This window comes from Anguilla anguilla, chromosome 14 (assembly GCF_013347855.1).
Source record: "Anguilla anguilla isolate fAngAng1 chromosome 14, fAngAng1.pri, whole genome shotgun sequence".
In the NCBI taxonomy this organism is placed as follows: Eukaryota; Metazoa; Chordata; class Actinopteri; order Anguilliformes; family Anguillidae; genus Anguilla; species Anguilla anguilla.
In genome coordinates this window covers 38990883-39007352 of record NC_049214.1, presented here as the reverse complement: position 1 = coordinate 39007352, position 16470 = coordinate 38990883, and the positions used below count along the sequence as shown (strand labels likewise).

The following is a 16470-nucleotide window of genomic DNA, read 5'->3' as shown; positions in this document are numbered from 1 at the left end:
ACGCCCCCACACGCAGACTTAAATGGACGTTATATATAGACGTAGATAATGGCACCGCATTCACTATTTCTGTGCAAGAGCAGGAAGGGCTGAATTAAAAGTCAAAGTGGGTGTTTTTGTTGGATTCGCCGAGCTTTTATCAACCAGACGTTTGTAGCAGCGGTCAGAGATGGTCATTTTTTTGTTTGTTTGAGAACTCCCGCCTCTGCTTTGAGTTTTCCCACAGCGGAGCTCAACCTGAGAGAGTAAATAATAAGTCCTCCCTGTTTTACATTAAAACAATATTAAAGTTGACATTTCACATATTTTCAAAGCAGATTTGACGTAGGATCACTGCGCTTCACCCAGTTCGACCACAGCACCATATTGTGTCACACTCTCAAAAAAGACGTGTTGAAAACGACACGTAGCATGTCCAGCGTGCCCCTTTGTAACACATAATCTATGTAGTTGTAATACAAAAGTACCTTTTGAAACAAAGTGCGTTGAAAGTAACGCAAGAGTAGTAGCAATAGCAAAAATTGTGTTGGATATTAGCACATGCTTTCCGAGAGCACATCAGTTCAAAACATATGTTATGTATCACACATACGACTATAAAATGCATATGTATCAGACCTTAGGTCAAATACGTCTTCATTTTGGAATCAAATACTTTTCTACGCTTTACTGATCTTGTCTGGTGTATTGGAAGCAATGAAGTACTAAAAAAGTACAAACCCCACCTTCTGGTCATATTGGCAGGCTCAGTTATACCAGGCAAGATCAATAGAGCACAGAAAAGTATTTGAATCTAAAACGAATACATATTTGACCCAGGTCTGATATGTAAGCATATGTTCATAATAATATTAATAATGATCATTATCATATCAACCATAATATTCATGCTATTTTGATTGTATTGTTGCACATCAGTGTCGTTGTAATAACTCTCTGTCCACTCCACAGCCTTTCATGGGTGACAATTACTGCGATTCCGTGAACAACCGGGCCTTCTGTGACTACGATGGAGGTGACTGCTGCCAATCTACTGTCAAGACCAAGAAGGTAAGCAGGCTTTCATACTGTGGTGGGCTGCAGTGCTTGCTACTGCGAATACTGCTGTGTTCTTCAGAGCCTTTCCCTGGAAACGTTGCAGTGGTCTTCAGAACTGTTCACTGGAAACACTACAGTGGTCTTCAGAGCTGTTCACTGGAAACACTGCAGCTTCAGTGCCATTCACTGGAAACACTGCAGTGGCCTTCAGAGCTGTTCACTGGAAACACTGCAGTGGTCTTCAGAACCGTTCACTGGAAACACTACAGTGGTCTTCAGAACCGTTCACTGGAAACACTACCAGTGGTCTTCAGAGCTGTTCACTGGAAACACTGCAGTGGTCTTCAGAGCTGTTCACTGGAAACACTGCAGTGGTCTTCAGAGCCCTTCACTGGAAACACTGCAGTGGTCTTCAGAGCCATTCACTGTAGTGGTCTTCAGAGCTGTCCACTGGAAACACTGCAGCTTCAGTGCCATTCACTGGAAACACTGCAGTGGTCTTCAGAGCCCTTCACTGGAAACACTGCAGTGGTCTTCAGAGCCCTTCACTGGAAACACTGCAGTGGTCTTCCAAACCTTTACACAGAACTTCTGAGCCCTTTTAACATAGGAATGGCGGTGCCCTTCAGAGCCAGTACATCCTACGTGTTATTGGGCTCTAATTGTAAGCAGTTGTTTAGTAATTATTGTAAGTGGACGGAATTTCATATTTTTATTGGTACTGGACGCCTTTCAAGTTTTTTAAATGTAAAACAGGCAGCTTTTGTAAATTAAAATGTTTTTAAAAGCACTGGGGCTGCTTTCAGGGCTGTACATTTTAAGATCTTGATTTCATAATGGAGGTTTTTCCTCTCACACCCCTTCAATCTTCATCACGCTCTTGTTTGCGGTTGTTCCAGCTATCGATCTTGGAGTTTTTTGGTGCTTTGGTGACTCACTGTGTATAATTCTTAAACATTTGAGATTGATTTGTCACCACCCACCCAACCCCCCCCCCTCCCCCCCCCCCCAAAGAAAAAAAATAAATAAGAAAGAAGGAATGCTGTTTTCCGGTAAAGAGCTAAAGCCCATTCGGACATCATTTGATGAAGTGATTGTGTCTTTCATTTAAACGGGTCATCTTGCTTGAATGGCAGTCGTGGAAAATTTCAGGGTACAATGGGCGCCAGAACGGGCGGTCAGAATTGGGCCCAAACGACGCGGCGACAGTTTAATTGCGGTTGGACACTGGAAACGTCGTTCTGCTTCGCTGAAGGTCTGCTGTGCGACCCGGTTGAGTCAGTTGTTGTGGACGGAGAGGTCGAAGGTCGTCTGGGCCTGAGTCAGAAGTAATCCGGCAGGTTGCCGTGACTCAAACTCAAAACTGATCCAGGTTCAGGTTGTCCAACTCATTCTACTGCTATTCACTGTTAGACAAGAAAACTCAGAACTGATCCAGGTTCAGGTTGTCCAACTCATTCTACAGGCTATCCACTGTTAGAAAAGAAACTCAGAACTGATCCAGGTCCAGGCTGCCCAACTCTAATTCCACTGCTGTCTGCTGTAGGAGAAACCCCTAACTGTTCCAGGATCTGCTTAGGCAATCCTATTTCTGGCCCTAGCCACTGTATGTAAATAATGACCAAAGACTCCCACGACAGATCCAGGGTCAGCGGCTGGGCGTGGAGTCTGTCTTAGATCATTGAAACCCCTTGTGGACACTATCAGTGTGGGCAGGAGAGCAGAGAAATCCGCTCTGTCTGGGGGCACCCCATGAATCAACCTCCGCGAGTTGGGAAATCCGACAAACCGACGTAATTTGGACGGTTTTTCGTGCTTTTCATTTTTTTTTCCTTCTGTGACCGCAAAGGACCCTCTTCCATGGATGGACTGATAATGTTCTGACATTTGTGTTTAATTCACTAGTTCCTTACACTGTATCAAATTCTGAGTTCACTTGGTTTAGTAATCCCTCGCTCCATACCTCGACTGATGTGCGGTTGGTGTTGCTCCACGAAATGGCGGCATCGCTCAGACTGGTGCAACTCACTGGGGGGCGGTGGATGGTGCTAACATCCCTAGACCCGCTTCCTCCTGTTACAGACAAAAAAGAAAGAAAAAAAACTGAAAGTAAGTTTAAACGAAAAAAAAACAAACAAACGGGCAGCCCGCAGCTGTTGCGCAATCATTGGTTGTTTTTGATTGTTTGGGCCTATGCCCTCCTTGGCAGTTACCAAAACGCTGGGTTTCCAGTAAGAGGCGGGGGCAACAGGAAGTCTTTGGCACACTTCCTGCTTCTTGGACTCTTCAGGGGACAGCTTGGCTCCCTCGGTCCAGGCCTGCCCCACAAATAAACCTTGCTGGCATTTTAGTGTACTTCACAACAAGAGAGGGATTCGGCTTGGTTCGAATCCCAGCCGAGTTCTTTCTGTGTGGTGTCTGCATGTTCTCGTCCCTGTGGGTTTCCTCCGTGTACTTTGGTTTCCTCCCACAGTCCAAAGACAGTTAGCCTAATGGGTTCTAAATTGCCCGTAGTCATGAGTGTGTGAACGAATGGTGTGTGTGTGTCCTACAATGGATTGGCAAACCGGTCCAGGGTGTATTCCTGCCCCTCCCCCAAATGCATGCTGGGATAGGCTCCAGCACCCCCACGACACTCAGAATAAGCGGGCTAGATAATGGGTGGATGGATATTCTTCTCGGACTGCGGTTGCCACTAGCAGCTATACTTGATGAAAGGATTTACTTGCAGTGATTGCGGTATGTTGATGTCCAGCCCGCTTTAGTAGAATGCACAGGAAGTGCACAAGTCGCTAAGAGCGTCTGCTAAGTGGCTAATTGGTACATTTCTAATAGCTTCCGGAGGTGGTTGCTGAAAACCAACAGCAGTTTACCCCACAGATCTACCGGGGATATCTCTCCAGAGCTTCCTATGCTTTATTAAAGGTGTGCATTTGACAACAAACCCACAGAGAAAATGTCGGGTCTGCCGTTCTGCTACGTTATACCCAACAAACATAGCTGGAGGACTGTTAAAGGGCTAGATGTATAAAAGCCTAGTATGGCCAACCAGACACTATCCCTGGGTTTTGTTTTCTCATGTTATGAACTTCCACCATAACATCCAGGGACCCAGCAGAAAGATAGTTTGAATATTAGTTTTTTTTTTTAATTAAGCAAGTGTCTTGGATGAGGAAAACATCTTGCAGTGAAAATATTTTCTAGAATATTATTCACAACTTTGTGTGCCGTGGTCTAGCCCTATAAGAATATTATTTTATTGAATTCCCCTTGTGGTATAGGTTTCAGCCTAATAGAATATGTGTTTCTTGAGATTAAGACCCGAAGCTCATGTCCCCTACAGGGGACAGAAATTAATTGCCAGGTCATAGGAGGATGTACAGATGGCATTGGTCCTTTTTGTCCCCTCGCTCTTCCTGTAATTAATTTTTATTTTATAATGAAAAACGGTGCAAAGTGAGGGTAACTTGCATATTAATTCCACAGACATTAAAACTCCCCATTGTGTAATTACAGCGCATTAACAAAGCATTAGGCCGAAGTCGTGTTGCCGTGAGGTCGACTTCACACGCGCTAGTCTGAACTTTGTAGCCGAGCTTTTTTTCCTCTTTCCTCTCCCTCGCTCGACCTCCGCGCGGTTCGTTTGTTGGACTGCGTTCGCGGGGCGGTCGTGGCGAGCAGATGTTCGCGCGTCTGGCCCGGTTGGCCCGGGCGACGCCGCCCCTCCTCGCGGGGCCGAGTTCACCGACTGGGACGGCGGATGAGCGCTCGTGACCGGTGCCAGATCGAGGGGGGGGGAGGGGAAGACGAGGTCAAATCCTTCGCTAGCTTTTCCGCGAGAGCCGGGGGATCTTCCCCGAGGGCGGCGGATGGCGGCCGAGCGCTCCTCTCTCGCTCGGCTCCGCTCCGCCCCGCCCCTCCTCTCGGACAGTCGGTCTGCGCCCGCTCGCCCGTCCGGGCCGCGCGATCTGATGTATTTCGATAGCGGAGCTGTCAGGCCGCTATAAACAAAATTACTCGTTCGTGGAGCCGAGCCAGATCACAGCTTCAAAGTGTATTGCCGCTCGTCTTAGTGTGCCCAATGGTGTGTGTGTGTGTGTATGCGTGTGTGTGTGTGTGTGTGCTGAATGCATATTTACACTATGTGTCAGCGCGTCAAGTCCCTCGACAAGTAAAACAAATATGAAAAATATGCGTATGCCTGATTGCAGTATTATATTTATATATATATATATTTTTTTAAAGAATTTTATACACCGTGTGTTGTCCTTGACTCATGCACGGAATTGAGCGGGTTGTTCCATCTTCCCCAACGATCCCGCTCGACGTGACGCAGCTCGCCCCTTCCCTGGGGTTAACCTGAGGCTAGCTCACGGCCGCCCACGCCCTACCTTCCCTTGGCCCCGCCTGACCCGCCGCGGGCCTGTCCTGCCCCCTGGCGCCTGATTGGTGCTCGGCAGAGGCGGGTTTCCCCGGGAGGCCGGGCCTCCCTGAGCCTGCGGTGTCCCGCTGGAATCGAGTCAGAGGGCGTGTAGGCGACTCCTCTCAGCTCCGCTCTGCCCCCCGCAGGCCCGGAGGTTGAACTGCTCGCATTTGAAATGCCAGGATCTGAGACTAAACCTAAATCTGTGCTATTGGACACACACCGCTCCTTCTGTCCCGCTCCAGTGTGTTGAGTGACACAGAATAGTTACCATTTCACAATGCAGGAGAATCAGAAGGCTGCACTTTCAGCTGCAGTGGTTCCAAACGTGCTGGTCCGGTTGGCAATGTGGTAGCGGTTTGGATGCATGCTTACACATGCGGCAGTGTAGCATAGTGGGTAAGGAACTGGGCTTGTAACCGAAAGGTCACAGGTTTGATTCCTTGTTGTACCCTTGAGCAAGGTACTTAACCTGCACTGCTTCAGTATATATCCAGCTGTATAAATGCATGCAGTGTAAATTCCATTGTGTAAGTGGATCTCTGGATAAGAGTGTCTGCTAAATGCCGGTAATGTAATGTAATGTAATGTAATAAATACACACATGCATAAGTTAGCCTGCACTGTCAGCTGACCTGAAGGTAAAACAGGAAGTTAAAATGGCAGGAGAGAAACACTAAGGGCTGTCTGTGTGCATCTCTTACAGGTGGTGCCGTTTCCGATGTCATGTGACATCAGAAAAGAGTGCGCCTGCCTGGACCCCAAGGCCCAGGAGAACAGCAAAGGCAACCAACCTCATTCGCTGGGCTGAGCCCCGCCCCCCTTCTGACCCCGCCCCCATTGCGCTGAGCCCCACCCACCTGCTCCCCCCCCCCCCCCCTTTCATGAAGGAGAAGAGTGGAGGAGTAACACGTTTCCTCTCAAACATGCTGCTTACGGTCTGACCTCTGCACTCATGCCCAGATACACACACCCCCCCCCTACCACCCCCCCCTCAGTGAGACAAGCCAGAACCAGAAAAGACTGGTGTGGGAGTGAAGGACGGTACAAGCGAAGGGGTTTTTTTTTTTTAGACAAAAAAACATGAGAACGGAAGAACACCGGACAGTCGGGCAAATAAGAAGGAGAAGGAGAAAGAGAAAGAGCGAGTGGAAAGGCAGCTCTTCTTTTAAATGGCTGCCCCAGACAGAGGATCCTGAGTTGCATGTCTTTCTCTCGTTTGGTGACGGCTCTGCGGTTCCGTTTCATTGTCCGAGCTGCATGACCTCTTTGTTTTTCTTAAGGTCTGTGGAAAACATCAAAAAGAAAGTCCAGAGGTTTTGACCAAATGAAGAAGGCATGTTTTTTTTCTTCCCTCCGAGTATGTTGCTTTAGTAAATAAAATAGGGGGTTACCACGGAGCTGGGGCAGCTCCCTCCCCTGCTCTTGTGTCTCTGACCTCTGAACTTTGACCTCAAGCCCCCGATGACTGCAAAAAAAGGTTTGCTTCTCGTGCCCTTTGACCTTTCGCGGTGGGAACGGAACGCCTTTCATTCTACAGACGAGAGAGAGAGAGAGAGACTGTTGCCGTGGACACGTGATAGGTCGGTAATACGATGGGGAGCTATGTGGGCGTTCGGGTCACTAGACGCAAAATACGGAGGAAAAAGTTGGAGGGAAAAAAGGTTGAAAATAGAAAACGAGGTGAGAAAAGGGGGCTGTTTCCAAATGTTTGAGGAGGATGACAGGTGGTGTTAGCGTAGCCGTTGCTGCTAATGCTAGTGCTACTGGTTGCCTCCATGTTACCTGTCACACAACCAACCTTCTGACCCCACCGACTGTACACTGAACGGCCAGACAAAGCCAATCTACAATACACCTGCACATCTACAATACACCTGCACATCTACAATACACCTACACATCTACAATACACCTGCACATCTACAATACACCTACACATCTACAATACACCTGTACATCTACAATACACCTGCACATCTACAATACACCTACACATCTACAATACACCCATCTACAATACACCTACACATCTACAATACACCTGCACATGTACAATACACCTGCACATCTACTATACACCTGTACATCTACTATACACCTGCATATCTACAATACACCTGCACATAACCTGCACATCTACAATACACCTGCACATCTACAATACACCTGCACATCTACTATACACCTACACATCTACAGTACACCTGCACATCTACTATACACCTGCACATCTACAATACACCTGCACATCTACTATACACCTACACCTCTACAATACACCTGCACATCTACTATACACCTGCATATCTACAATACACCTGCACATCTACTATACACCTACACATCTACAATGCACCTGCACATCTACTATACACCTGCATATCTACAATACACCTGCACATCTACTATACACCTACACATCTACAATACACCTGCACATCTACTATACACCTGCAGATCTACTATACACCTACACATCTACGATACACCTGCACATCTACTATACACCTGCACATCTACGATACACCTACACATCTACAATACACCTACACCTGCCCATCTACGATACACCTGCACGTGTACAGTGCATCTTGTCTGTGCAGCAGGTAGCTGGCTAACCTGGGTAAAGTCTTTCTTGTGCTTGATTAACAAGTATGTTGATTATCTGATGAATCCATGCACATTTTTTTTAGTTTAGTAAAAACAAGTAAAACTTAAAGGTAGATTTTCCCAAAGTGCAATAAAGATTATCAAAAAAAAGCAAATGTGTGCATTTTCTTGTAACTTTAGAATATGCACAGATTGACTGTTCTTCATGACTTCGACAAGCCTTGGTTTTTTAGGCACCGAACATAAAGAACAAATGCAGTTATACAAATTAATTATATGCTAAGTAAACAAACTGTCACATGATTATTTCAAACAATCTGGGCAATTGCTGCAGAATTCTAAGATGTGGCCTGATGTAGACGTAGGTGTTTTTACCACAAAGCCAAGTAGAGGAAGGCAAACGGTGAGGATCGGTATGGATTTAGAAGATAATTAACTGCCTTTTTCCAGTCAAGAAAAACGAATGTAAAGAGAAGGAGAGCAAAAATGTATTAAAGTAGGAGCTGCCACTGATCTGTGCAGAAATATCACATAAGGGGGGGGGGGGGCACAGTTTTGACTTGTATGCAAGCATACATACAGGCACACACACACACACACACGTACTTATATGCGTACATGCATGCATATAAATATATACATGCAGATACATATACACGCCTGTGTAAATGCACAGGTACCTTTTGAAGTCCTCTGTTCTCGTCAGTATTATTTTGTGGGGTTATTATCGCTGTTGTTGCTGTTATTGATGTGTCGGGTGCCCAGTTCCTTTGCCTTAGGCGGATGTAAGCAGCCTCGTGCGTTCTTCGTGGAGCACAGTGGGACCTTGAGAATGTACTTCAGGACACGGATGTAATCTCTTGAATGTAGACGGCATGTAACATAAATTTGTCTCGCACCTCGTGACGCGTTTGGAAAAGACAGTGATTCTGTCGCTTCAGTGGTTCGCTCTGTAACTCGTTAACAGCTTTCCAGCCAAATTCTGCCTTTTACACTTTGTCACACACACACACACACACACACGTATGCACACACGCACACATGCACATTTCTGTTGCTCTGTGAAGGATTTGGGGCTTGTGATTTTCCCACAATGCATCTTGCTATTCTTGATGTTTGCTGGTGTGTTCTCGGCCCAGTGTGCAGTGAATGAAGTCCTTTCAAAGGGGTCCTTTTTTTTTTGGCCTTCTACTAGTGTCGTTACTGGTGTCACCTGCAGTACCTACAGCTTGGCCAGGTTGCATTCTGGATAGTGAAGCCTCCATTAGATTAGTGTTTGTCCTTTACTTCAAGTTATTTGGATGGTCACCGAAGAGAGCCAGGTCCTGAAAAAGAAAATGTGTTTTTCTAACGTGTGTTGCTCAGATGGAATGACAGACCACACTAGGGTTACGTCGCGTTGACTCATGAGAGTCAGGCCAAAAAAAGGTGAATCCAAAAAATAAAATAAAAAAATAAACAGGTGGGTCTCCAAGCCTGGTCACGAAGAGGCACATAATTTGTCAGTTAAAGAGGTTGATTTAGCTATCAACTTCCCTCGCCTGGTTTTTTGAGTCTGAACTGGTTTTCTGATTATAAAGAGAAAATGAGATAGGTTGTTCTTCGGAGGTAAAGAAAAAAGTAATAATAGGTGAGTTTTTTTTTGCGCTAATTTTCTGTACATAAGACGTGTGTTTGTACCCACTGATGCCTAGTGTTTTTTTCCTTGGGTTTGGAAGGTTAATAAGGTTACTGAACCACGTAAATGTTTTTTGGTTTTTTTGTTTATTGTTCTGGGTTTCATTTTTACATGAATTGTACTCATAACTCATATTTCATCAGTATTTGTATCAGCTCTGGACCTCGGCTACTGCACTTTTTAAAATCATTTAAGAAATAAGAAAAAAAAAAGAAAAAACAAATTATACTTTTAGAAACGCTGCTATGGTCAAACAGGTAATTTGTTCGTGTATTATTATTATTATTATTATAGGTTATCTGATTACTATGTGTACTATATGTATAACAATTCTCAATATTATATCAATATTACTTTTATTTCCGTTGGCTTAAAATTGAATTTATTCAATACAGAAGACGTAAGTTAATAAGAAATATGACTTACGTGTGCACTCACTCTCCGATTCATTCACAAATCTTATGCCTTACGCTTGTAAGATTCTGCACTGGAATCAGAATAACCACCAAACTTAAAGATTAAATAGGATTAGGAAGATCCGCACTGAGAATACAATGATTTGGCATCTTGGCGCAGACTTGTCTTTCAACGGTTTAAATATTCCTGAAACCTGAATATTTTCTGGTTTTCCACCAGATTCAACATTCCATGTAATTAGTAGCTGTGTAGCTAGCTGAGGGGTAACTTTGGCCTTCTATGATTCCAGTTGCTAAGTAGAGGAGACCAAAGTTTCATTTCCTGAATCACCAGTAGGACTCTTCCAGAGACAAAGCAGGTACAAAACTAGGGAAAGAGAGAAGGAACAAACAACTCAGACAAGATAAGGGGGGGAGGGGGGTAGGGGTTGTATTTGCAAGCTGACTGAGACGCCTCAGAAAAAAGCAACTAAAATCAAATGAAGAAACTTTTTTTTTTTTTAATTTTTTTTTTTAACAAATCCTCAGACAAAATATAGCAAGCAAACGCAACTCTCGGAACAGGCCATAGCTTTAACAAAGAAATGTAGATACAAATGTATTTGTTTTTGTTCAGTATATTTCCCTAGTTTTATCTAATGTATTATATTGGTATTGGCATATTATATGTATTTATTTGCTGCTTTCTAATGAGGTGCTGCATTGCTGGTGATGGCGTATGCGTATCTTTTGTTCTGTATTCAGTGTCTTTGGAGATTTACATTCTGTGTTTTGTCTGCAAATCAACAATCCAAAACTGCGATTTTCCCCCTCTTTCCCTTCTGTCATTTTTACTTGTTCAGTCAAGATGCAGTTCATTGCTTTTTTTTTCTCTAAATATCTTATTCTCCCCCCCCATATTCCCTTCAAAACCATGAAAGATATTTAAAATCGGATGATGTCTGAAAGAAAAAAAGAAAAAAAAAAGAGCGGAAAATATGTTAACCATCTACTGTAAACACGGCTAAATTGCTTTTGTTTTTGTTTTGTTTTGTTTGTTTTCTGTACCTCGTGCCTGTAATGTTTGCTGCTTCTATATTTACCGATTTTAGGTGTTTAAATCTCCAATATATAGTGCTGTAAATAGTAGAATTATTTATTGAGATTGTCATACATTTTTTAAATTATTTACTTTGTTCATCTAAATTATTTTTTACTTTGCAGTTTCTTTCATAAACTTCAGTGCAAATGGAATCTGAACTGCCCTTTACTGGGGCCCATTTTGTTTCTTTTCATTGTCCTGTCATAAAATACTGGCCTTAACTGCATGAAAAACAAAACCTAACGGTAAGAAGTCGTTAATATTCGAGTATTTGTTCACTGAACTGTCCTCTAAAATTTTATAGCTTTTGCTCCTCTTATGATGCAAATTGAATGTTGTACTAAATTTTGTCTATTATTGATTTGAGTGCAAAAGCCTGTGTCTGTATGAATATGAATATAGACTTCTGTGTCATTCCTTTTCTCCTCCTCTTCTGTATTTCTTCCCTGCAATATATACATGTATCTGAAGCTCAGTAACGTCCTCTGGAAATGTGTTTCTTATTCAAAGTGAAGGAAAGCCAGCAATGGATATTCTGTTTGCATGTAGCATTTAAAAAGGTCATGCAAACTGGGCATGATTGACGTGAAACATCTTTGCTGTTCCTATTCAGCCAAAACACTGGACACACGGGGACACCATTCATCGATGGTTTCGGTTATTTATTGGAGAGGCAATCAAGTAACGTGCAAACCAATTTTGCTAATAGATTTTCATTTCAAGTCGGGACCAATCCTGGTCATAAAAAAAGACTTTTTGTTTAGTCACGTGACCTTCGGCCCATGTGCAATCCAATGTGGGTACTTCAAAGGTTTGTTCTTTAGGTTATTATGGAGAAAGCTTTTGTCTTGAGGGTCAGGGATGAACAATAAAAGCCAGTGCAAAATAGAAAGTAGTAAATAAAAAAATTAAAAAATAAAACAAAAAAAAATGTTATAAAAGACTTTCCAGCCATGGTCCCCGAAACCATGTCTTTCACAGAGCATGGAGTGCCAGGGTATACAAGGGTCAATGAAAATATTTACTGTAAAAAAAACTGGGAATTAAATTAAAATTTCCTGAAATTCAATTCTCAAAGACAAGATTTAATTAACATTTTCATTAAAAAAAAAACATGCTATGGTTAAATTAAGTTTGCAAGCAACACCCAACAGGTCAACATGCAAAATGTAATTTTGCCATGCAAATAATGACGTGCTGTAATGATTTGAGATGTCGATCACAGTCGATAGAGCTCTTTCAGGTTGACAATGAAGGGGAGAGAGTAAAGCTGGGGGCCTTTCTGCCAATGCTGTATCAGCCTGGGAAATTTGAGCAACTACATCAGGGTGTTGCATATGGGTGGCAGGGTAGTATAATGGCTAAGGAGTTGGTCTTGCGACCTAAAGGTCACAGGTTTGATTCCCCGGTAGGAGGAATGGCTCAAATGCTGTGAGCCCCATAATGTTTGGGACAATTACATATTATTTTTATTGATTTGGCTCTGTACTCCACAATTTTAGACAGTAATCAAACAATTCACAAAAGGCTTTCATCAAAGGATATTTTTTATACATTTTGATTTTGCCACATACTGTAGAATTCACAGCATCATGTTTGAGACTTGGCTTCACAGGTGTTTCTGCTTAGTCAGGTGTGTTCAATTGTTTCCCTAGTGCAGGAAGGTTTCAGTATCCGGTCTTGATTGTGGGTTTCTGATTGCCTTTGGGGTCTGTTATTAAGAGTAGGGGGTTCCCCGGTGTCCTGGCTAAATTCCAGATCTGGCTCTCGCAAACTTGCCACCTAATCATCCCCGATTTAATTGGCTAAAATATGTTCTCTCCCTCTCCACCGTCACTAATGTGTGGTGAGCGTTCTGGTGCAAAATGGCTGCCGTGCATCACCCAGGTGGGTGCTACACATTGGTGGTGGGCGGGGTGAGTTCCCCTTCATCACTGTAAAGCACTTTTTGAGCATTCGGAAAAGTGCTATATAAATGCCATGATTCATTCATTCATTCATTCATTATTGGCACTTGTCACCATGAGGACCAAAGCTGTTCCAGTTAAAGCCAAGGAAGCCATTATGAGGCATAGCAATAAGACCAAAACAGTCCGAGGCGTAGGCCAAAGTTTCGGCGAAACAGTTGGTGAACTGTTTGGATCATTAGAAGCCTAAGCCCAAGCCTAACCCTAACCCTGGTGAGGTCAGTAACCACAAAGGGTCTGCTGGAGCCAAATCAAGAAAAAAAAGTCCTTGTCCCGAACATCATGGAGCTAACTGTACATACAGAAATGAAGTGGGCAGCCAGTGTTGGGTGAAAAGAGGACAGCGCATTTATTTTCATAATGCACGGCCAATTAGCACTCCAAACAGACAACAAACAATCTCATTCAGATGACTATACTCATTCAGTATAGTGCAGCACTTCTGGACGAGGTCTTCTCCGGGCAGCAGCTGTGGGATTGGTTTTTCACCACCTACCTGTTTGGAGTGTTACTGTTAATAGCGGTAAAACACACGGCCTCTATCTCACCTGATGCAACCCGCCAGTCTCATTTTTTTCATTTATGATTATTATTAATAAGCTTATTTTTAGAGCACAGTTCCTGAGGCCTTCGCATGTACGTGCCACACTTTCATAAAGACCAAACAACGATTTGTGGCCAAAGCCAAACCTTGTTCGATATCCAGATGACACAACCTGCGTGTGCATGTCTGATGTCATTGGTGAGGTGGCCCACATGGTTCAAGGGAAAAAGGCACACATATTAAGGGGAATGTGCTCCAGAAATCCAGAAATGATGCTAATTTCAAATAAATAAAAAAAACAAAATAAAAAAAGCTAAAGCAAATGCAAGGAACCGTTCTGCAAGAGAAGAAACACACAAACAAATGCTAAAGCAAACGGGGGGGGGGGGGGGGGGGGGGGGGGGAAGGAACGTGCTGCAAAGAGAAGAATCGCTAATCGCTAGGGGCAGTCGCACAAGGGAATGCACTGTTTTACAGAGAGAGGAAAGCAACTGAAGAGGGAAAAAAATGCTACTAAAAATTTTATCTGAACCCCTTAGATATTATGAAAGAGTGACATGGACTTTGTGGACTGAGAGTCATTAACCAGCAAAACGTAATGTTAATTAGCTCACCAGTGAGGATTCCTTAAAGGATCCCCTTTATCAGTTGCACCACATGATTACCATGCCTGCTGGGAATGTTTGGATGGCTGAACCTTTGGAGGATGCAGCAGGATGGAGCTAAATCATGCAGAATCCACTAAAAATTACTGCTACAGCAGCACAAAGTCCTCAATGTCCGTCCCCTCAGAAAAAGACAGGACAGATCTTTGGACCCCAACAACTGCTGCTTGCAGCTGTAGTTTGTCCTCTTCGCTTGTTATCGTTTTCCAGGCTCACGTTGTGTTCCATTGCTTTGGTGCTCACAACTGAATGTTGTCTTTGGTTACTCAGAAGAGATTATGAAAAAGGAACGCCAAGTTATTTTTTTTCCCCCATTATAAATTGCTCGGGAAGGAAACTCCACACTGTACAAATAACCGAAAGATAGTGGTGTGAACTCCGTCCAAGGCAAGAAAGATTACAGTCTATGAAATATCACCAGTCTTTGAAAACACTATATCATTTTTTGGAGACCTTCTCAAACACCATTTATATAACTTTTTTTTTTTGTCACACTGCACGGCTATCCAGTTATAATACAGTTAATAATAACAATGAATTTACACTATTTTGTATGCCTCTGGTAAGGCAGTGACTAAACCATAATACATATGATTATTTGTTTTTCAAATAAATCTAAAATCACACTATTAATGTTGACATATTGTTACCCATTTATAACCTTCTCACTCTGTTTACAACTTGCTGCTGGTTTTTAATTTCACCTTAAAATCGGCAACCTGAGAAATTCAGACTGAAGAAACCAGGTGACGTTAAGATGAGTTAACCATGCTTTAAACAGCTTTTACCAATCTACTAAGTGCAGAGCAAATAATTTTAAAAAAACAGCAGACTTAGCTTAGCTTGCTCTCACTGCATTTCCCCTTTACTGACTGGATTCTGATGGAGTCACAGTACTTACTCTCCTGCCAACCCAGCTTCTTGAATGCAGGCTCACAGGGAACCTGAAGAGTTGTGTTCCAGACTACCCAAAACTGATATGTTACAGAAAGACGGTATTAAGTGTACAGTTTAGTAATGACCTTTTTCAAAAAAAGACAATACAAACTGCTGCATAGTATTTACAATTTAATATTCACAATGTATTCATTGACTGTCACAATCAATAGAACGTTTTGAAAAAATTGTTTGGAAAAGAACAAACCGAAGCAATATAAGTTATAATTATGAATAGTCCATATTTACTAAACTGTATATTTAAATAACTGCAGAGAGAGCTCAGAGATGCTCTGACTCACTCCACCAAAGCACTGGGAGACAGGCCGCCATTTTGTCTGACCACGATGCAACTCACCCTTAACACAGAGTGACCAATTGAAACAACTTTTTGCCTTTTCCTTTTCTGACTTTGAAATTCTGCCTTGATCATCAATTCATGATACCTGCTTAAATTTATTACCTGAAGTCAAGGATGATGTGAATTTTGGTTAGACTGAATTGAGGCCGTAGTCTCTCCAACAGTACATTCATATCAACAGCATAACAACAGACACAAGTGAACTGAAATAAATCAGATGAACCAAGATTACACAGACATGAAATTTCCCATGATTCTCTCTGGTCTGTTTAGGTTCCTTAAGTTCCTTTGGAAGCAATGTCTTATCCTTCCGGAACAAAAAAATAAATAAACAGTCCATATATGCTATGAAAAAGTAATGTCCACATATAAAATAGGATATTTGAGAATTGTTTGTTTTAAAATGCCAAGATATGCTGCCTCTAGTAGAAAATTCATCAATTATTGTCTCTTCCATGTAGGAAATTTATTTAAGTTTATGTGTTAATATATATTAAAAAATTACATATATATTAAAATCCAATATATGCATAAAAATTAATATACAGTATAAAACTGGCAATAATTGATATATTTTGCAATATGTGCAGTATATTTAGGCGTAAATCATGTATCTACTCTTATCTTTACTTTTCATTTTTATGTTATTTATTTTATTGATATACAATTACTTTTTCATATGGGAAATGTTCTCCATTTGCCCCCCCCCACCCCCCCCCCCCCCCCCCCCACCCCCCACCCCCCCACA

The 16470-nt window shown here is 42.7% G+C and overlaps 1 protein-coding gene across 1 annotated transcript in view; it reads left to right on the top strand.

Moving 5' to 3' along the window:
* Positions 1-11724, top strand: part of LOC118213402 (pappalysin-1-like) — an 88786-nt gene extending 77062 nt beyond the window's left edge. The window contains exons 21-22 of the mRNA XM_035392313.1: positions 952-1050; positions 6168-11724. Of these exons, the coding sequence (XP_035248204.1) occupies positions 952-1050; positions 6168-6272 (204 nt within the window). The 3' untranslated portion in view covers positions 6273-11724. The remainder of the gene's footprint in view (positions 1-951; positions 1051-6167) is intronic.
* The last annotated feature ends 4746 nt before the right edge of the window (positions 11725-16470 follow it).